The 19,436-nt window shown below is 43.7% G+C and overlaps 2 protein-coding genes across 2 annotated transcripts; both read left to right on the forward strand.

Annotated features, from left to right (window-relative positions):
- Window positions 1–16: 16 nt before the first annotated feature.
- On the forward strand, window positions 17–3,733 carry LOC140064258 (uncharacterized). Its single transcript, XM_072110969.1, has 3 exons — window positions 17–802; window positions 1,704–1,866; window positions 1,947–3,733. Exons 1-3 carry the CDS (start codon window positions 613–615, stop codon window positions 2,302–2,304), a joined length of 711 nt encoding a protein of 236 aa, XP_071967070.1. The 5' UTR covers window positions 17–612; the 3' UTR covers window positions 2,305–3,733.
- A 7,076-nt stretch (window positions 3,734–10,809) lies between these two features.
- LOC140066063 (germ cell nuclear acidic protein-like) lies at window positions 10,810–13,065 on the forward strand. The gene is made up of 8 exons (XM_072113614.1): window positions 10,810–10,912; window positions 11,104–11,181; window positions 11,302–11,383; window positions 11,489–11,534; window positions 11,680–11,830; window positions 11,943–12,072; window positions 12,165–12,372; window positions 12,611–13,065. Exons 1-8 carry the CDS (start codon window positions 10,853–10,855, stop codon window positions 12,696–12,698), a joined length of 843 nt encoding a protein of 280 aa, XP_071969715.1. The 5' UTR covers window positions 10,810–10,852; the 3' UTR covers window positions 12,699–13,065.
- The last annotated feature ends 6,371 nt before the right edge of the window (window positions 13,066–19,436 follow it).

The following is a 19,436-nucleotide window of genomic DNA, read 5'->3' on the forward strand; positions in this document are numbered from 1 at the left end:
AGCCGCCAGTCTGCGGCAGCCATTTTAGTTTGGGGCATGAATGAGTTGTGAGTTTGCTGTGTCACTGAAAGCAGGACGGACAGAGCCGGCGCCGGTCGGAACGATGGACAGAAGGCTACACATGGGGATATAGGAAGCTGGCGGGGAGTGGCCTCAGCAGGGCGTTTATAATGCTCACAGATCCCGACAAGGATAACGCGTGGCTAAATGTATGGCCACGTCTCGGGTCTTCTTAGTAATTCCTCGCAGAATTCTAGAAAAGAGCCGGGCCCGCCACGGTCCCAAAGTGACCCCACAGGCACAAAGTTATTAGTGAGGACTGAGGCAACAACCTTCTATGTAGGCAGCGCCATCACCAGCTCTCCACATCCTAAAGTTGAACTACAGAAAAATCCATCCCATAATAACCATCAGTGATGAATCCACCATACATAACAGGATCACCAGTCACATCCCAACATCCCATACATACAAGGGCCGGACAAAAACATTTTCCCATTGAGGCTTATTACTGGTAGTCCATTCCAATACCTGTGGTCCATCCCATAGTCACATCACCTCCCATCCACAGGGAATCGGCAGAGAGCTGCCAGTTGTGGCCACGGCCTAGAAATGAAGTCGTCTCGGCTCATTGTGGACACAGATCTTCTCATCAGCGAGGTTAAGAAACGCCCGGCCGTGTACGACCAGCAAGAGGACAACTACAGCGACCGCAACAAAAAACAGCGATGCTGGGATGAGATCTGTGCCGTCCTTGTACCAGGATGGGAAGAGAGTAGTCACCTGGAGAAAAGCTGCAAGGGTAAAAGCATTAGCAAAATCTAGATTGGGCTAGATGACCGGTTTACTCTCAAAAAAATATATATAGTGAAAATGGATATAAATTCTTGACCATTTTCAACATCTCTTTACTATCTATTAATAAGCTGAAACCTTTCTAAGCCAATAGATAATTGCATACGCTGAAGTAATTGTCTAGCACTAGAATGGTGCTGAACAGTATGCATGCGCGGGCATCTCTATGGAGATGATGGAGATCGCTGAGTATGTGCTTGGTTATCTCCATCAGATCCATATAGATGAATGTGGCAACCCATACATGTATCTCCGGTCATCCCAGGGTTCAACGTGGGTACATCTGACCCTGTTCTTGTCATCCTTGGGGGTCCCACCACTGAAACCCCAAATCCTACAGTCTTCCTGTTGTAGTAGCTGGAGACTTTACTTGAATCTCCCCCATCTGAAAACTAGATAACCCTCTTTATGTAAGTTCTGGAAAAGTCCCATGCAACAGGTTAACCATATTCCTAAAACTGCACTCCTAATTTTGGAATATTTCCGATGATGTCTGTAGAAGATTTTTTAAGTGATTTTTCCACGAAACAAGTTAGGCCCTATTCACAGTGCAGTGTTCAGCAATCTCTGACTGCTCCATAGAGAGGAGTGAAGTAAAACTTGTTGTTTGGAGCTGCTTACACGTCAAACTCGTGTGCTGGCTGGAACATCTGACACAAACACTAGCAACCGGAACAGAATTCAGCATGTCAGTTCAGTTTCAGTTGTCAGGCAAGAAGTTCTAGACAGCACATGCTGCTTGTGTAAGCGGTCTTAGACCTTAGTGTAGACTAGATCCTTGAACTTTCACACAGAACAGTTTTGCCACTGAATATTTATAACTCACACAAAATATTGTATTATAATAGCTAAGGAAATCCAAACCCGGTGGAGATCCTTAAAGGACTGTTTCAGGAGGGAGCTACACCTGCAGAAGAAGGAAGCAAGGAGCGGATCGTCGCCTTCAAAGCGGAAACGATACATGTTCTACGACCAGCTGACATTCTTGGAACCCACTTTAATGCGCAGATCGTGAGTAACCTTTACCAATTTTCCAAATTCCATTTTCCAAATCATTGAGTTGTTACAGAATTATTTTTCTACATTTTTAGAACATCTGGAAAAACATCGGACACGCAAGAAAGTCCTAAATCTGAAGGCAGTGACTCAGAACCTCCTCAGAGTCCATTGCCAGAACGTGTGACACAAATCCCTGAACCCCCACGTACCAAGCGGAATAAGTCAGGGGGAAGTGGTTTAGGGGACTTTGAAAGCCAAATTATTGGGATGGTCGACTCCCTAAAGAAGAAAAAAGACAATGAGAAAGATGAAGATTACCTGTTCGTCCAGTCTCTCCTTCCCTACTTAAAGAAAGTTCCAGAGGAAAAGAAAATTGACTTACAAATAGACATTTTGCAGCTTGTGAAAACTTACATGCAACCCTTGGGTTCACAGCCGTTAGCGGAGTAGACTATTGGGCACTTTGGAGCACATGTACCTTTGTATTTGCTTTTTTTATTGTTTTTTTGCAACTTTTTGTGGTGCATGTGCACTTCTGTGGCTTTTTTTGTGACAACCTCCCTGCAAATTTTGCCATGGGGGAGCTTTCTGCAGTTATGACCCTGAATTATCACCCGATTACAGATGTGAAAGTTACAACTTTGTTTTTTAGAAAAACTTGCAAATTAGATGCAAACCCAATTCCTAACAACATTCAATTACCAATGAAGGGAATAGATAGCTTGATCCAATTAGTTATGTACCACCGGGTGGATGGGATATAAATACAATATTTAATAAACCAATAGTTGCACGGCTAGCGACCAACAATATCCCTTATCCACCAGGGCTTTTGTAACTGGTTAAAATATATCCTTTATTATATTTACATTAAGAACAGTTATTAGTGAAGTCTATTAAAAACACAGACAGCTGAAGTTGTTGGTGATTGGGAACCATGGGATTCCATCCTCTATACAAATTAAGATTCTATCCAAAGCTGAACAATTCCCCCCTGAATAATTCCTATATAGGGCAGTAGCGATTATGGATAGAACTACCCCAATCGCACTATTGCAATTGAAACCCTAGTATCTGGCTAAATCGGAGAACTCTCCTCACTATTGACCAACTATAAGACTGCAACATAAATCAGAATACTGCCTGCTGCTGATTGAAATTGTGCTACTCAGCTAAGCCCACAGGAAAATCCATTGCGCAAAAAAGACATACACTAGAATATGGAAAATGAATAAACAAGCTTTATTAATCACAAATCATGATAAAACACATGTGTTAAAAAGTATGGCTACAGGAGAGACCAAAATTTACATAAGCAGCAACCATAGTACATGAGATCAGTAGTGATAAAAGGCATAATAAGGTAACCAACCATTATTAAGTATGCCCATCCGGACCACAAGTAATGTTAACCATATCAAATGCAATGTAGTAACACTAAAGTAAAAGCGTAAGTACATTAGTACGGGCGGTCCCCTACTTAAGAACACTCGACTTACATATGACCCCTAGTTACAAACGGACCTCTGGATATTGGTAATTTATTGTACTTAAGTCCTAGGCTACAATGATCAGCTCTAACAGTTATCAAAGGTGTCTGCCATTAAGCTTTATTGTTAATCCTGATTCTTATGACAACCCAACATTTTTAAAATCCAATTGTCACAGAGACCAAAAAAGTTCTGGCTGGGGTTACAATGATAAAATATACAGTTCCAACTTACATACACCAACAGTCCCTATCTTGTATGTAACCTGGGGACTGCCTGTATAGAATAATGGTCCGGATCCCTATGACCATGGTTACCTGGCTTGCGAAATCCCCCAACGTGCGTTTCAACCCGCCGGTCTTTCCCCCCTCGCGTTGGGGGATTTCGCAAGCCAGGTAACCATGGTCATAGGGATCCGGACCATTATTCTATACTAATGTACTTACGCTTTTACTTTAGTGTTACTACATTGCATTTGATATGGTTAACATTACATGTGGTCCAGATTGGCATACTTAATAATGGTTGGTTACCTTATTATGCCTTTTATCACTACTGATCTCATGTACAATGGTTGCTGCTTATGTAAATTTTGGTCTCTCCTGTAGCCATACTTTTTAACACATTTGTTTTATCATGATTTGTGATTAATAAAGCTTGTTTATTCATTTTCCATATTCTAGTGTATGTCATTCCTCTCGTGTTCTTTTTTGCGCAATGGATTTTCCTATTTAGTTGAGAGGAGCATTCAGTGTCCCTTGTCATAACTGCCTTGTATATTGTTATAGGTTTGATTAACCTCCTTATGTACAATTATTAATATTCGTTTGTGTTTATAAGCCCACCCTTAGGCTTAGCTGAGTAGCACTATATGGCCTAATATGGAGGTCAGAATAACCCCCTGGATCAACAGAACCGCTAACAAAAAGTTCAATTCCCATTACATAGTCTCACTGCTCTTACAGTAAAGAACCTTTGTCTATGTTGATGGTAGAATCGCCTCTCCTGTAGGCGTAGAGGATGCCCCCTTGTCCTGGTCACAGGCCTAGGTATAAAAAGATCTTTGGAGAGATCCTTGTACTGTCCATTCAGGTATTTGTACATTGTAATGAGGTCTCCCCTCAGTTGTCTGTTTTCTAAATTGAATAATCCCAAATTTTGTCTATGTTAGTTTTCTATTCCCCCCATTCCCTTAATAATCTTGGTTGCTCTCTTCTGCATCCGTTCCAGTTCTCCTATATCCTTTTATACACTGGTGCCCAAAACTTGACACAATGGGGCAGATTTACTTACCCGGCCCATTTGCGATCCAGCGGCGCGTTCTCTGTGCTGGATTCGGGATTTATTAAGGTAGTTCCTCCGACGTCCACCAGGTGGTGGTGCTGCGCTGAAGAGCATCGGAACGCAATGGAATACACCGAGCTGGGCTGAGTGAAGGTAAGTGCAATTTTCGCAGCACATGTTTTTTTTTTTTTAAATGCGGAGGTTTTTCCGAATCCGTTGGGTTTTTGTTCAGCCACATCCCCCGATTTCCGTCGCGTGCATGCCAGCGCCGATGTGCCACAATCCGATCGCGTGCGCCAAAATCCCGGGGCAATTCTGGGAAAATCGGTGCAAATCAGAAATATTCAGGTAACACGTCGGGAAACCGCGAATCGGGCCCTTAGTAAATGACCCCCAATGTTCCATGTGTGGTCTTACCAGTGATTTGTACTATGTCCTTATCGGGAGAATCTATTCCTCTCTTCATACATACCATAATTTTATTTGCTTTCGCAGCATCCGACTGACATTGGTCATTAAAATTGAGTTTACCATCCACCAATACTCCCAAGTTTTTTTCTACATCAGTTTTACCAAGAAATGTATTATTTAACACATAATTATAATTTTAATTTCCTCGACCCAAATGCATAACTTTACATTTATCTACATTAAACGTCATATGGCATTTGTCAGCCCAGGCCTTCAGTTTCTTCAACTCCCTCTGTAATGTTATACTATCCTATACTATATTAATTACTTTACAGAGCTTGGTATCATCTGCAAATATTGAAAGTCTACGGTGCAAATCCTCTAAGAGGTCATTAATACAAATATTAAAAAGAAATGGCCCAAATACTGATTGCTGTGGCACCCACATGGTAACGTCAACTTTAATGAATCTTCAAATTTTAGAAATAATGGTCTATCACAGCACATAATTCATGCAGTTTCCTTGGGTATATGCCATCTGTCTATTTCAGCGGCGTTGAAGCAGGGCAGTACCTCTTCCTGCGTTAAGCATCTGACATTTAATAGAGGCTGTACATAATTCCTCATCTTGTCATTTCTCATGGGAAAAGACAGTTCCCCTCCTCCATGACCCCTAAGTTATTTCTCAGAGAGTCTCTCTGTATTTAGTTTATAACTATTTATATATTTGAAACATAATTTGCGATTATTTTTACTCTCCATTGCAATTTTTCTTTCAGTTTCCATTTTTGCTACCTTTTATTTATTTATTTTTTTTACAGGATTTAGTTTTTTCTTTATAATCCTGTAATATCCTTTGAAACAATAGCTAGCACACAGCCCAAAAACAACATTCATGTGCATGTAGCTTTATAGGTTACAAGCATCCTTGTGATTGTGACAGAATTTCCATGTTGTCACTTTTACTGCCATAGAGGCTATCCGCATAGATGGTAGTGGAATTTCATTCTAATGCACTTCCTTTTTTAGCAATTACAGCTAATTTATTCCATGGAGCAATTGTTTACATGTTCTGTAAAATCCTTATTAGAAAACAAACATGTGACCAAAGAGGTCACAGCCGCCGGGTACAGGCAGAATCCTAATATTGTGTACATATGACTGACAACAGTAAGTTATGCTGGAATGTATTTGCAGTCATTTACATAAAGTGGCCAAATTCTTTAATAAAACATTACCCCTTAACGGAAACCTACCATTTGATTTGATGCATTATGAAGAAAACATACCTTGAAACTGCTGTAGCTACACTGATGCAGGATAATATCTTGATTAATTGCTGAGTTGAGTGGTTATGCTGAAAAAACAATTATAACATTCAGAACCTTGGGAGAGCTGGGTCAGGCTGGAGATTTTCATCAGACATGGAGGTTAGTCAAGACATGACTAATCAACCTGAGCTGGATCACTCAGACACAGCAGCAGGATGGTGCAGCAATTGATTATTCTGCCTTCAGGCACAACCCGGGGATTACGTCATCCTGTGCAGCAGCGAATAACTAATGTGCTAGGAGAAGCTCTGAACCAGCCATAGAAACAACAGAGCTTCATTATCATAATTTTATAGTTGTTTTATCAGCAAAACCACTCAGCACAGGGATTAACCAAGATATGAACCTGCATCAGTGTAGCTAGAGCAGTCTCAAGGTATGTTTGCTTCATAATGCATCATATCAAATTGTAGGTTTCTTTAACCCCTTCACGACCAGGCCCTTTTATTTTTGCAATTCAATTTTTTACTCTTCAACTTTATTATTTTTACATGTAAAGAGCTGTGTGTTGGCTTGTTTCCTGTTAACAAATTGCACTTCATAGAGACGATATTTAATATTCCATGCCATGTACTAAGAAGTGGGAAAAAGTTCCAAATATAGTGAAATTGGTGAAAAAAAACACATTTGCAAGTTTTTGTTGTGGGCTTGAATTTTACAGCTTTTACTGTGCGCCTCAAATGGCATGTTTACTTTATTCTTTGGGTTCAATCACAGGTATACCAAATTTGGATAAGATTAAAACCTCCTGCACAAAAAAAATTCTTCATTTTGCCATTTTCTGGCGCTTTTGATAATTTGGTGCATGGAGCTGTTGGTGGAGTCATTTTTGGGACAGGGAAAGGGAGGCGATTTGAATTTTTTGTTTGTTTAAATGTATTTTTTATTTTATTTTACTGATTTTCAGACTCCCTAGGGTACTTTAATCCTAGGTTGTCTGATTGATCCTACAATATACTGCCATACTACAGTATGTGCCATACTACAGTATATGGGATTTTGCTCATGGTTAAAACAAGACAGCCTCTGATCTTCAAATGACCTGAGGCTGTCATGTGACCAGATCGCTGTTTCCCGATGATGTCATGGTGAGTGACAATCTTCACCAAGATGGCGGCGCCCTGCAATGTGCAGAAAACGCTTAACAGCTATGGAGAGGGCTCAGCCCTGGTTATAGGTATCAAACACCATTTGCCAGAAAGGTTGTATCCCTGAACAGCTCCACCACATATGCAACACTGATCTCACCTCTGCACCGCACCTCCAACAGAGTTTTGAAACTGTTGGATACATTTTGTGAAGCATGAGAGGGCACCTGTGTTACATTGATAGTTCTTTGTCATTATTCTCCTGGGAACAACAGGGTGGGGGCAATCTGTGGCAGAATAGAAAGGCTTTTTCCCATTATGCATCAGTAAGCTCCACCGACATCACTGTCTTCCAGGTATATGTTAACCCCGGTCGCCCATGAGAAGATTCACTCAATAACATGGCATAGTTGGAATAGCACATGTTCAGGAGGGGATGGAGGCCTAAGGAGGGCCACTAGGGCCGTTGGGGATGAGCCAAATCTAGAGTCAGCATCAGAGGTAATGTAGGAGGCCAGTTGTTGATATTCCATCCAATATTATGGTATGTCGGGGTTGAAGGCTCGCAGAGAGTCCCACAGGGGCAAGGAGGATCCGCTCACTACATGTCCAAGGTATCCAACACCGGTTCCCAGCACAGGAATCGCCACCTATAGGGAATGAGACAAAGGACAATGCTGGGAGGGAGGGGGGGGGGATAGGATGCATGGATAACTCGTGTTAAGTTGCTATCAAATGAAAAAATGCTAGCAAACATAGCTTTGCCCTTATATAAATTATTTGTCACTCAACACATGGGATATTGTGCACAGTTTTGGGCACCAATGTACAAAAAGGACAGAACTGGAGAGGGTGCAGAGGAGAGCAAACAGGATGATTAGGAGAATGGGGGGACTTGAATACAATGATAGATTACTAAACCTGAGGTTATTCAGTTTAGACGGCTGAGGGGATTTGGAGGGGGCGGCCCATTTAAGGGGCGAAGTGGTGAGGCCCTGGGGTTCGCTCTGCACACCCCTCCCCCCGTAATCTGCCTTATATACAGTACAAAATAATGTTCTCAATTGTAATATGAGCGTGATAAACCATCAGGGGCGTGATAAACCGTAATGAGGTGAGGGGGACTAGGAGAGGCAGGCCCATAACAGAATTCTGAATAGAGGCCCCTCTTCCCACTTTAAAATATACATATTACACGCATATATACACAAACACATTTACACTACTCACATTTATACGTTCGCACACACACACACACATAGAGCATATACACATCACATATATACACACATACAGTGCCATATACATATGTACTGTATACATAAACACATCACTGATGCCTGTCTAATAAGGGGTTGCTTTTATTACTGATATAAAGGGAAGTGTAATATTTATGTTAACGTTTGTTTTAGTTATTCAGTTATTGATTAGATTTGTACATTATCTATAAATCCAGTATATATATACAGGCAGTCCTCTACTTAAGGACACAACCGACTTACAGACGACCCCTAGTTAAAGACAGACCCATCTGCCCACTGTGACCTCTGGTCAAGCTCTCTGGATGCTTTACTTTAGTCCCAAACAACAATGATCAGCTGTAAGGTGTCTGTTATGAAGCTTTATGGATAATCCTTGTTCCCATTAAAGCAAAAAATGTTAAAACTCCAATTGTCACTGGGGCAAAAATCTTATTTTGCCTGGAACTACAATTATAAAATATATAGTTTCGACTTTCATACAACTTCAACTTAAGAACAAACCAATGGAACCTATCTTGTAAGGGGACCGCCTGAATATATATATATATATATATATATATATATATATATATATATATATACCAAAAACTAGGAAAACCTATTGACTCCAGTATAAGCCGAGGGTGGGGAATGCATTGGTCACAGCCTCCCAGTATATAGCTAGCCAGCCCCCAGTAGTATATAGCCAGACAGCCCCCTGACCCATGTAGTATACAGCCAGACAGTCCTATGTAGTATACAGCCAGCCTGCCCCATGTAGTATACAGCCAGCCCTCTCTGGTATACAGCCAGCCCAGCCTGCCCCCAGTAGTATACAGCCAGCCCAGCCTTCCCCAAGTAGTATACAGCCAGCCCAGCCTGCCCCCAGTAGTATACAGCCAGCCCAGCCTGCCCCCAGTAGTATACAGCCTGCCCCCAGTAGTATACAGCCACCTCAGCATGCCCCCAGTAGTATACAGCCAGCCCAGCCTGCCCCTAGTAGTATACAGCCAGCCCAGCCTGCCCCCAGTAGTATACCGCCAGCCCAGCCTGCCCCCAGTAGTATACAGCCAGCCCAGCCTTCCCCCAGTAGTATAGCGCCAGCCCAGCCTGCCACCAGTAGTATACAGCCAGACAGCCCCCTGACCCATGTAGTATACAGCCAGACAGTCCTATGTAGTATACAGCCAGCCTGCCCCATGTAGTATACAGCCAGCCCTCTCTAGTATACAGCCAGCCCAGCCTGCCCCCAGTAGTATACAGCCAGCCCAGCCTGCCCCAAGTAGTATACAGCCAGCCCAGCCTGCCCCAAGTAGTATACAGCCAGCCCAGCCTGCCCCCAGTAGTATACAGCCACTCCAGCCTGCCCCCAGTAGTATACAGCCTGCCCCCAGTAGTATACAGCCACCTCAGCATGCCCCCAGTAGTATACAGCCATCCCAGCCTGCCCCTAGTAGTATACAGCCAGCCCAGCCTGCCCCCAGTAGTATACCGCCAGCCCAGCCTGCCCCCAGTAGTATACAGCCAGCCCAGCCTGCCCCCAGTAGTATAGCGCCAGCCCAGTCTGCCACCAGTAGTATACAGCCAGCCCAGCCTGCCCCAAGTAGTAAACAGCCAGCTCTGCCTGCCCCAGTAGTATACAGCCAGCCCAGCCTGCCCCCTGTAGTATACAGCCAGCCCACCATTATAATAAAAACATAAACTTATATACTCACCCTCTGGCGGCCCCGATGTTCGGCGCGGCTCCCCCGATGTCCGCGTGGCTCCACCTCTTTCTGCTTCGCGGCTCCTCTTCAACCTTCCGTCTTCTTTAAAAGCCTGCAGGGAGCGGCCATGTCTTCTTCCGCTGTTGACGCGCACTGGGGTGAGTATATAATTAAATTTTTTTAATTGACTCGTGTATAAGCCCATTTTTTGTGCTGAAAAACTCGGCTTATACACGAGTATATACGGTATATATATATATATGTACATTGCATATAGTGTATGTCCCACAGCCCTCATAGTAATGTCACAATACCAATGTTCTAGAACGATGGTGTCACAATGTCTAGGGGGGATAAAAGTTCTGGTTCCGTCCACACTTAGTGTGGTGATAGAGTTTGTGGAGTTAGGATTTTGCTGATCTGCTAAGCAAAATTGAATACAAAAATATGCCCAAACGTTGCTTTACCATCGAGTCTGATACAGGCAACAGCGACGGCAAAGACCAGGTAAGTGGTGGCCATTATTAATTTTTGTATCGATAATTTCTAGCAAAAAAAGTGCTTTTTTAATCTATTTTACTGTTTATCCATACAATCAGAACACTATTTAAGATCAGATCCAAGGTGACCTGTTAAATCACATATTAGAGCCCATGCTGTGATACAAACTTTAAGTTCTTATTTTTATTCCTTCACAGTTACTGGTTAATAAAAAATGCCGTAGGATTTCTGCGTCCGATATAGAGGACAGCAGCAGTGATGAGACCCTCCATCAGGTGAGCGCTCATTTCTCTCATGTATGGTCTGTATCTCAGGTTTTCTGTGTAGATGGAACATTATGTGTTATATTATTATATTAACCTAAAGGTTTGTTTTTTTATGTTTTGTTCTTCTAGTTTCAGCCACTTCCAAGGTCTCTGAGGAGCCTTGAAGATTATGATGATGGCTCAGGCCCTCATCTGCTCTATATACAGACAGGTATTTCATTATCACTTTTCCCAGTAAAATAAGAAATTAGACTTCTAATTGATTAAAAATCTGAATTCTTTAGAAATAAATGATGATATTTGTCCTATTTTCCAGAGCCAAGTTCTCCCCGGTTTAGTTTCGTGGATATTGAGACAGCAAGGTAATTTATTTCTATATCAACCACGCTTTATAATTCATGTTATCTGCTCACTAGGTGGCAGTATTATATGTTGCTTGTCTTCTTAGTTTGTGTTACATGTTGTATGCTCTTTACATTATTAATGTTTGATTTTCTATAATTCTAGTAACAGGAGATCAGAGCGTCCCACCAATTATGATTTCTTGAAGAATCTGTCTTCTCCAATATCCAAATTCGTGACCAACTTCCGTGGGAACAGACAGGAGCTTACAAGACGTCTGTACAAATTTTATAACAGAACTGTCTTTGAGAACCAGGTATACATTGTAATATAGAGCCCAGTACAGGGTGAAATGAGGACCTAGTGAATGGTGGGCCAATGTTTCCTGTATCTCTGTCATTTCTATATTTTCTCCTTCTGTCCTGTAGCTTCCTGCATCCATGGATATCAGCTGGAATAAAAGGCTGCGAAGAACATCTGGTCGCACCGGATACCAGCTGAATAATGGAGAGCGCGAAGCCTTCATACAGTTATCGGATAAAGTCTGTGATTCTGCCGGTAGGTCTCACATCAGGTAGAAGTTAGAGATTTGCTGTATTCTTCCATGTGTCTTTACAAATGACTATAAGTAACGTCTCCTCTTTCTGCAGAACGACTTCGAGACACTTTGATCCATGAACTGTGTCATGCTGCGTGCTGGATCCTAGATGGAGAAGTGGAGCCTGGCCATGGCTGGCTGTGGGAATCGTACTGCGAGAGAGTGGCACAGATTCTCCCTGATCTTCCACCCATCACAGCGTACCACAACTATAAGATCCACTACACCGTGATCTACCAGTGCACAGCATGCCAAGCCAGGTAACTGCCAACTTTATGCCACCTTATTACATTTACTATAGACATACTGGTGGGCAGTTCTGGGATGGTGTTCATCTATCTCAGGCCTCTGGTGCTATTTTTCGAATGCATATAATGTGTTAGTTACTACTTCCTTTTCTGTCAGTGGTTTCTGCAGTTATACATGTAGTGGATTTATAATTGATTTTGGACATGTTTTTTTAACGATTTGTTTTTTATTTGATCTTTGCCTCTTTAGTTATGGACGATGGACGGCCTCTTTAGACACTGAGAAGTATTGCTGTGGTTACTGTAAGAACCGGCTGGTTCTTATAAACCCCACCTGAAAACCTCCATCAGTGACCATCAGGCTCTACCATCAGCCAGAGCCAAGAAGGCAGCACATGAAGAAGTCATCAAGACCTGTGGTATTTTCCACCAAGACGTCTTCTAATCCATCCTAGGGCAGCACAGAGGCTCAGTGGTTAGCACTGGGGCCTTGCAGCAGCTGGGTCCAGAAAGCTCATGGATAGCGCTGCATGGAGTTTGTATATTCTTCCTGTGTTTGCGTGGGTTTCCTCCGGGCACTCCGGTTTCCTCCCACATCCCAAAAATATACTGATAGGTTAATTGGCTTCCCTCCAAATTGTCCCAAACATTATTGATGGTCATCCCTGCACAACACCAACATCAGCAGCAGGAGATGGATCCATCATAACATAAAAGATACATTTGATTATTTTAAATACATTTGATGATTTCTGTCATTCATTATACAGATCATTCACTGCAATATGTGTCCATAGAGCTATAAGCTAGAAGAGACAAAACTGTTCTTCAGCATCTGAGGTGTTCATTATAAAGGTATCATGTAAAACAAATGTGTTGTACAAGAGCAAGATTTATGACATTTACATCCTCTTTAAATTTAAGTTAAAGTTAAATGCAGGGTTTGTTCGATGTTGCCATGTGAGAAAGAAGAAGTCCACAGCCCAACTTTAAAAATACTGCATCTGTGTAATGGCAGGACTCAGACAAGGACAGTGAGCCCTGACACTGAGACCCCCAATCTGTCCCTACCTACTTATTGGGTCCCCTCTAAACAGAGGAAAATAACTGGGCGACGTTCCCTCCCTGGGTAAGGTGTGAACATGTAACAATACTGACAAAAAAACCACAATAAGGCGAGGTAAACAATTCGAGTCGGCAACAGCTGGGAATATAAATAACCAAAACACAATCCGAATAGACTAGTCAATAAACATGCAAGAATTCTGAAACCAGAAATACAAGAGAGCTAGAAACAAAGCAAGATAGCAGTTTGACCAGCAAGGAGTCAAAGCTAACCTGGACACTTAAGCCCCTTCCACACTGGCATTTTTCACGCGCGAGTTCTGCGCGTGCATTTGACGCGCAGAACTTGCATTGCACTCTGTCCCATTGTATTCAATGGGTCTTTCTTCATTAGCGTTCTTTTTCACGCGCGTGCTTGCGTTCGTTTTCACGCGCGTCAAAATCGCAGCATGCTCTACTTTTGCGAGTCACGCGCGTTTTTCACGCCCCATTCAAGTCTATGGAGATGCATCAAGAACGCATTGCACTCGCAATCATTGCAAGTGCAATGCGAGTGCAATGCGTTTTAAACGTAAGGGTTGCTAGGTGACATGAATAACAGTATTTCCCCTGCTCGCGAACGATCATTTAATTAAAAAAACACAATGAAGAATAGAATAAAAACAGTGAACACAGGATCATTTAAGAGAAAAACACAGTGCAGAACACAGTGCAGAATAGATTACAGATGTTCGGCACATCTGCTTACTTGTCGGGAGATACGCGCGGAACGGTGCGCCCAAAATAGCATGTGAAGAACAATATATATGTGTGAAGAACACATTGCAGATGTATTTTAACATTGCAGATGTATCCCGGGGCAATACAGGGAAAATCGGCGCAAATCGGAAATATTCGGGTAACACGACGGGAAAACTCGAATCGGGCCCTTAGTAAATGACCCCCAGTGTCTCCAAATCCTACCAGCACGGTTAGAGGAGACAGCAGGCACAGACATGACAATCTGTGTATACACACCACAGAGGAGAAATGCAGACATGTAATAAATGTAGCCATTTTGTTGTACCATGAGATCACTTAACGAAAACCACCACAATCAACAATGGAATAATGACAGGGTAAAGATGAAAACTGGTTAGTTTAAAGGAGTGAACACGTGGCGCCTGATGCTAGGTGTAATGGGAAGATTGATGGTGAACTGGTGGAATAGGTTAGTAGTGAATCTGGCGGGCTGCAGTGTCTCCCGTGACCCACAGTAGGACACTGGCGGTGTAGAAAAGTAGGTGCAAAAAACACAGGCATATAGGTGCACGCTTGTTTTTTTACGGATTTCATTTTACATTCTACTTTATTCTGTGGGTTGCTTTAATCATTGAGGGAACCAAATTTATAAGTTTTAATAAATTCAAAAATATGAAAACATTTGTTGGAAAAATATTCTTTGTTTTGCCATTTTCTGATGCTAATAACTTGGTGTTATTTTTTATGATATATTCATTTCTACCATTTTTCGACTGTGTGAACTTTTCAGTCTTGGGTCACAGGCGCACCCATGTGCCTCTCCCTGCCCCTGCAGCTAGGCCGCAGCATCACTCACCTCTCCAGGCTCCAATGGCGTCTCCTGTGGTTTGGCGCACACCTGCTCGGTGAGATTTAAACGCATCACTAACTGGTGCTGCTGGCTGCCTGCCCTAATAAACAGGCTGCCTCTTTCTCTGTTCCTTGACAGATCTTTGTTCCTCATGCCATTGAGAAAGCTTTCCTGTATACTCCTTGCCTATATTTAGATTTCCTGTCACCCCAGTTCCTTTTCTGACTATGTTCATCTGCTGCCTGTCCTAACCTCTTGTTTTGCCTTTCACCTTGATCCTGTGCTGCCTGTCTGTGCTACCTACTTCGCCTTGATCTAGCGGCACCACGACGCAACAAGTCCAACCTGCTTTGCAGCGGGCTCTGGTGAATACCAGGTGCCACTTAGACTCCCAGGTGTCGGCTTATGTCATCGTCCGAGGTGGTTCAGTGGATCCACAACTCACTGAATCCTGACAGTTAGATCAGGCCATGGATCCCACCAAGGTTCCGCAGTCCCAGCAGATTGCTGTGCAAGGCCTGCAACTTGATCAGCTGACCTCCGTCTTGCAGAAATTCTTGGCTACCCAGCGGCGCCCAGTTCCCACGGTATCTCCCGCTATGGCAGCTACATTAACCACTGCTAAACCCAGACTGCGACTATCCATGACTTCTAAATATGACAGAGATGCCAATTAATGCAGGGAAATCTTCACTCAGTGTTCCTTGCACATGGAACTGATGTCTTCACGGTTCACCACAGAATGGTCCAAGGTGGCGTTTGTGGTCAGCCTTCTCTCTGGGAAAGCCCTGGCATGGGCCACCCCTCTATGGCACAGGACTGACCCGGTCACAGCTAATATCACCGTATTCCTTGCAGAAATCCGGTCCGCCTTTGAACTTGCGCCAAGGGGACTTTTCTCTTGGTGACTATGCTTGCAGTTCCGCACTCTTGCTTCCATACTCTCCTGGAATGAAGCGGCCTTGATCGATACCTTTAAAAAAGGGATGTCTGATCAGAGGCCCTGTTTGCACAGGACCTGCAGTCTTCCCTAAGCTCCCTGATTTTTCTGGACACCCGGATTGACATCCGCTTCTTTGAACGCTTCGAAGAACAGCTAGCTGAACTAGTGCAAGCCAGGCTCCGATGACCTTGTTTGGCTCCAGTCTTCCAAAGGCCCCCTCTGCTGCCCTCTGGGTCTGTTACCGAGGAGCCCATGCAGGTGGATAAAACCTGGCTAACACCCCAAGAGTGCTCCAGACAAAGACAGGGCAAGCTCTGCATCTATTGTTCCAGCCGGGAACACTTTCTCCAGACTTGTCCAGTTCTGCCTCAGAATCCAGGAAAACGCACGCACCTTGGGTTCTTGGGAGAAGCGCCCCTAGTTGAGAGAGCAAACCTTGACCAAGTTCTATTCCAGAAAGAGAGACTGTCCTTCTATGTGCTTCCCTGTTCCACATCCTCTGTTTTATCGGGCCTTCCATGGTTGCCTGGGCACATCACCCCCGCAGATTTGAGTTTACCCACTCTCCATGCACGAAATCAAAGCCATGTCGGCCTACCTCAAGGAGAATTAACACAAGGGATTTATCTGCAAGTATTCTTCTTCTGCTGGTCCTGGTTTCTTCTTTGTGTCCCAGAAAGACGGTTCTCTCTGTCCCTGCATTGACGATCATGGTCTTAATAAAGTTACGGTGAAGAACCGGTACCCGCTACCCCTGATCACGGAACTATTTAACCACCTGGTCTTCATGAAATTGGATCTTCAGGAGTCATATAATCTTATCCATATCCGTGAGTGTGACGAGTGGAAGATGGCCTTTAACACTCGGGATGGTCACTTTGAGTACCTGGTCATGCCCTTTAGACTGTGCAATACATCTTCGGTATTTCAAGAATATGCCTATATGCCAAAATGCTGAAGTGCCAGTTCCATCAGAAGAGTCTTCCTTGGATATATAATCTCTGACAGGGGTCTATAGCTGGATCCTACCAAGTTCTATGCGGTACATTAGCCACACCCAGCACCTATTTGTGCGATACAGAGATTTCTGGGCTTCGCTAATTATTACCAGAAATTTATTCCCCATTTCTGCTCGGAACCTCCTTGGCATGTCATTCCTCCTGAACGAATGGTTGTTGCCACTCCAGTGGACCTTTTGGCAGCTTCCTTTTGGCAAGACCTACGTCCGACCTGGTCAAGGATGTACGGGATTTTGTGGGCTCCTGCACTTCCTGTGCCCGAAACAAGCTATATCATCTCAAACCAGCTGGTCTTCTCCTGCAGTTACGGATACCCAGCTGCCCGTGGACTTGGGACATAGATCTTCCACCTTCCTCTGGTAATGCCGTCATCTGGGTGGTAACAGATTGGTTCTCCAAGATGTCCCATTTTGCCTCTGCCAGATCTGCCATCGGCCCCTTTGCCTTGCCAACTTGTTCTTCATCCACATCTGCCGACTACATGGACTTCCTCTGCACATCATCTGAAGGGGTCCAGTTACTTTCCACATTTATGGCGTTCTTTGTGCAATCAATTACAAATTGAATTGGATTCCTCATCTGCATATCATCCGCAGTCTAATGTACAAGTGGAGAGAGTAAATCAGACCTTGGGTTGCTATCTACTTCACTTTGTCTCTGCTCAACAAGACAACTGGTCTTCCCTCTTATCTTGGGCAGAATTCTCATATAACTCCTTGGACTCTGAATCTGCCGGGGCTGTCCCCTTCTTTATTGTCTATCGACGACTGCCACGCCCACCTCTCCCTCTGTCTGTTCCTTTGGAAGATCCTGCAGTGGAAGAATTGTTTCAAGATCTTAAATCCATCTGGGAGCAAACCCATCGGACTTTGGGTTGTCTGACGTACAAAATCCAAGCCGATAAGAAGTGAGAAAGTGTGGCTGTCTTCCAGATACGTCCGGCTGAAGATTCCCAGGTACAAGCTTGGTCCTCGTTTCTTGGGTCCATTGAAGGTGCTGAGGCGTATCAATCCCATGGCCTATAAACTGTAACTCCCACCAGGTATACCAAACTCCTTCTATGTCTCTCTTCTGAAGCCAATCATTCTAAACCACTTCTCCCGGCAAGTTCCTCCTCCTGATTCTGAGGTTGATTCTTTTGAGATAAAAGAAGTTCTGGACTTGACGGTGAGAGGTATGTGGTACTTCTTTGTTGACTGGAAGGGGTTCGGGCCTGAGGAGAGGTCTTTGGAGCCTGAGGACAACATCCTGGACCATAATCTTCTTCAGAGGTTCCTTAAAACCAAGAAGAGGGGGAGGCCGAAGGGGAAGGGTACTGTCATGAGTTCCCTTGCGACCCATATCTCGGGTCACAGGTGCACCCATGTGCCTCTCTGTGCCCCTACAGCCCGGTAAGATTTAAAGGGCCAGCACACCGTTAATTGCTCCTGCTCCTGGACGCCTGCCCATATAAATGGACTGCCTCTTCCTCGGCCCCCTGTAGGTCTTTAAGCCTCGTGCCATTGTGAAAGCTTCCCTATATGCTCATCGAGAAATCTTTCCTATATGCTCCTTGTATTGAAAATTTCTGTTGGGACCCTGTTTCCGTTCCTGACTACATTCATCTGCCACCTGCCCTGACCTCTTGCGTTGACTTTGATCTTGATCCTCCGCTGCCTGTCTCAACCTTCTACCTGTCCCCGAATACGATTCTGCCTCACGACTCTATACCTCGCCATCGCTACGAACAAAGTCATACCTGTGGACCGACTCGGTGGTACCACACCGGAGCAAGGAAACCGGTTGCCACTTAGTTTCTGCTCCCAGGTGCTGGCTTACGTCATCGTCCACTGTGGTTCAGTGGGTCCACTACCCCTGAATCTTGACATTAATCACTTTTTTAGAAAAAAATTTTGCATTGCAAAATGTTCATGTACACTGCCTCTATTCATCTCACTGATCCTGTCATCGCCAAGACACTGGTGTTTGAGGCTGCTGCTTTATAACATCAAAAGCTGCTTTTGAGACTAAATGTTATAAACATGAAAATCGGGTAAGAATTGTACATTTCTCCTTTAAACCCTTGTAAGAGATATCATATTTCTCTCCAGACCCCAACTTGTTCACCTAGACGCCATGTTTTTCACTGTCAGCCATCTCATGATTCAGACACTATTTTGTGTAATCTGTTTAGAGATAGTATTTTTCACTGGCTCTTGTCTTTCTCTGCAGCTCCTGCCTGAAGGTCATGTTTTGATAAGACCCTGTTTCCCTGGAGTCTAAGATTTCTAGAAGAAATGATACATAGAGTTCATCAAGATTATTTTGGGGAAAAGCAGCTTAAGGGTGTTTCTGAGAGTTGTGCAAAATATATTCAAGCCAACCTATAGCATTTCAGTATTTTATCACCTTTTCACGCCCTATTCAAAGGATTTCTGTTTTCTATATACACGACAGCGTACCCTAAATAGAGTGTGAT

Source organism: Engystomops pustulosus, chromosome 6 (assembly GCF_040894005.1).
Source record: "Engystomops pustulosus chromosome 6, aEngPut4.maternal, whole genome shotgun sequence".
Lineage (NCBI taxonomy): Eukaryota > Metazoa > Chordata > Amphibia > Anura > Leptodactylidae > Engystomops > Engystomops pustulosus.

Coding starts and splice junctions, on each gene's coding strand:
- LOC140064258 (XM_072110969.1), top strand. CDS start 613: ATGAAGTCGTCTCGGCTCATTGTGGACACAGATCTTCTCATCAGCGAG. Junction 803..1,703: donor CCTGGAGAAAAGCTGCAAGG/GTAAAAGCATTA, acceptor GTATTATAATAG/CTAAGGAAATCCAAACCCGG. Junction 1,867..1,946: donor CCCACTTTAATGCGCAGATC/GTGAGTAACCTT, acceptor CTACATTTTTAG/AACATCTGGAAAAACATCGG.
- LOC140066063 (XM_072113614.1), top strand. CDS start 10,853: ATGCCCAAACGTTGCTTTACCATCGAGTCTGATACAGGCAACAGCGAC. Junction 11,535..11,679: donor GTGGATATTGAGACAGCAAG/GTAATTTATTTC, acceptor CTATAATTCTAG/TAACAGGAGATCAGAGCGTC. Junction 12,373..12,610: donor TGCACAGCATGCCAAGCCAG/GTAACTGCCAAC, acceptor TTGCCTCTTTAG/TTATGGACGATGGACGGCCT.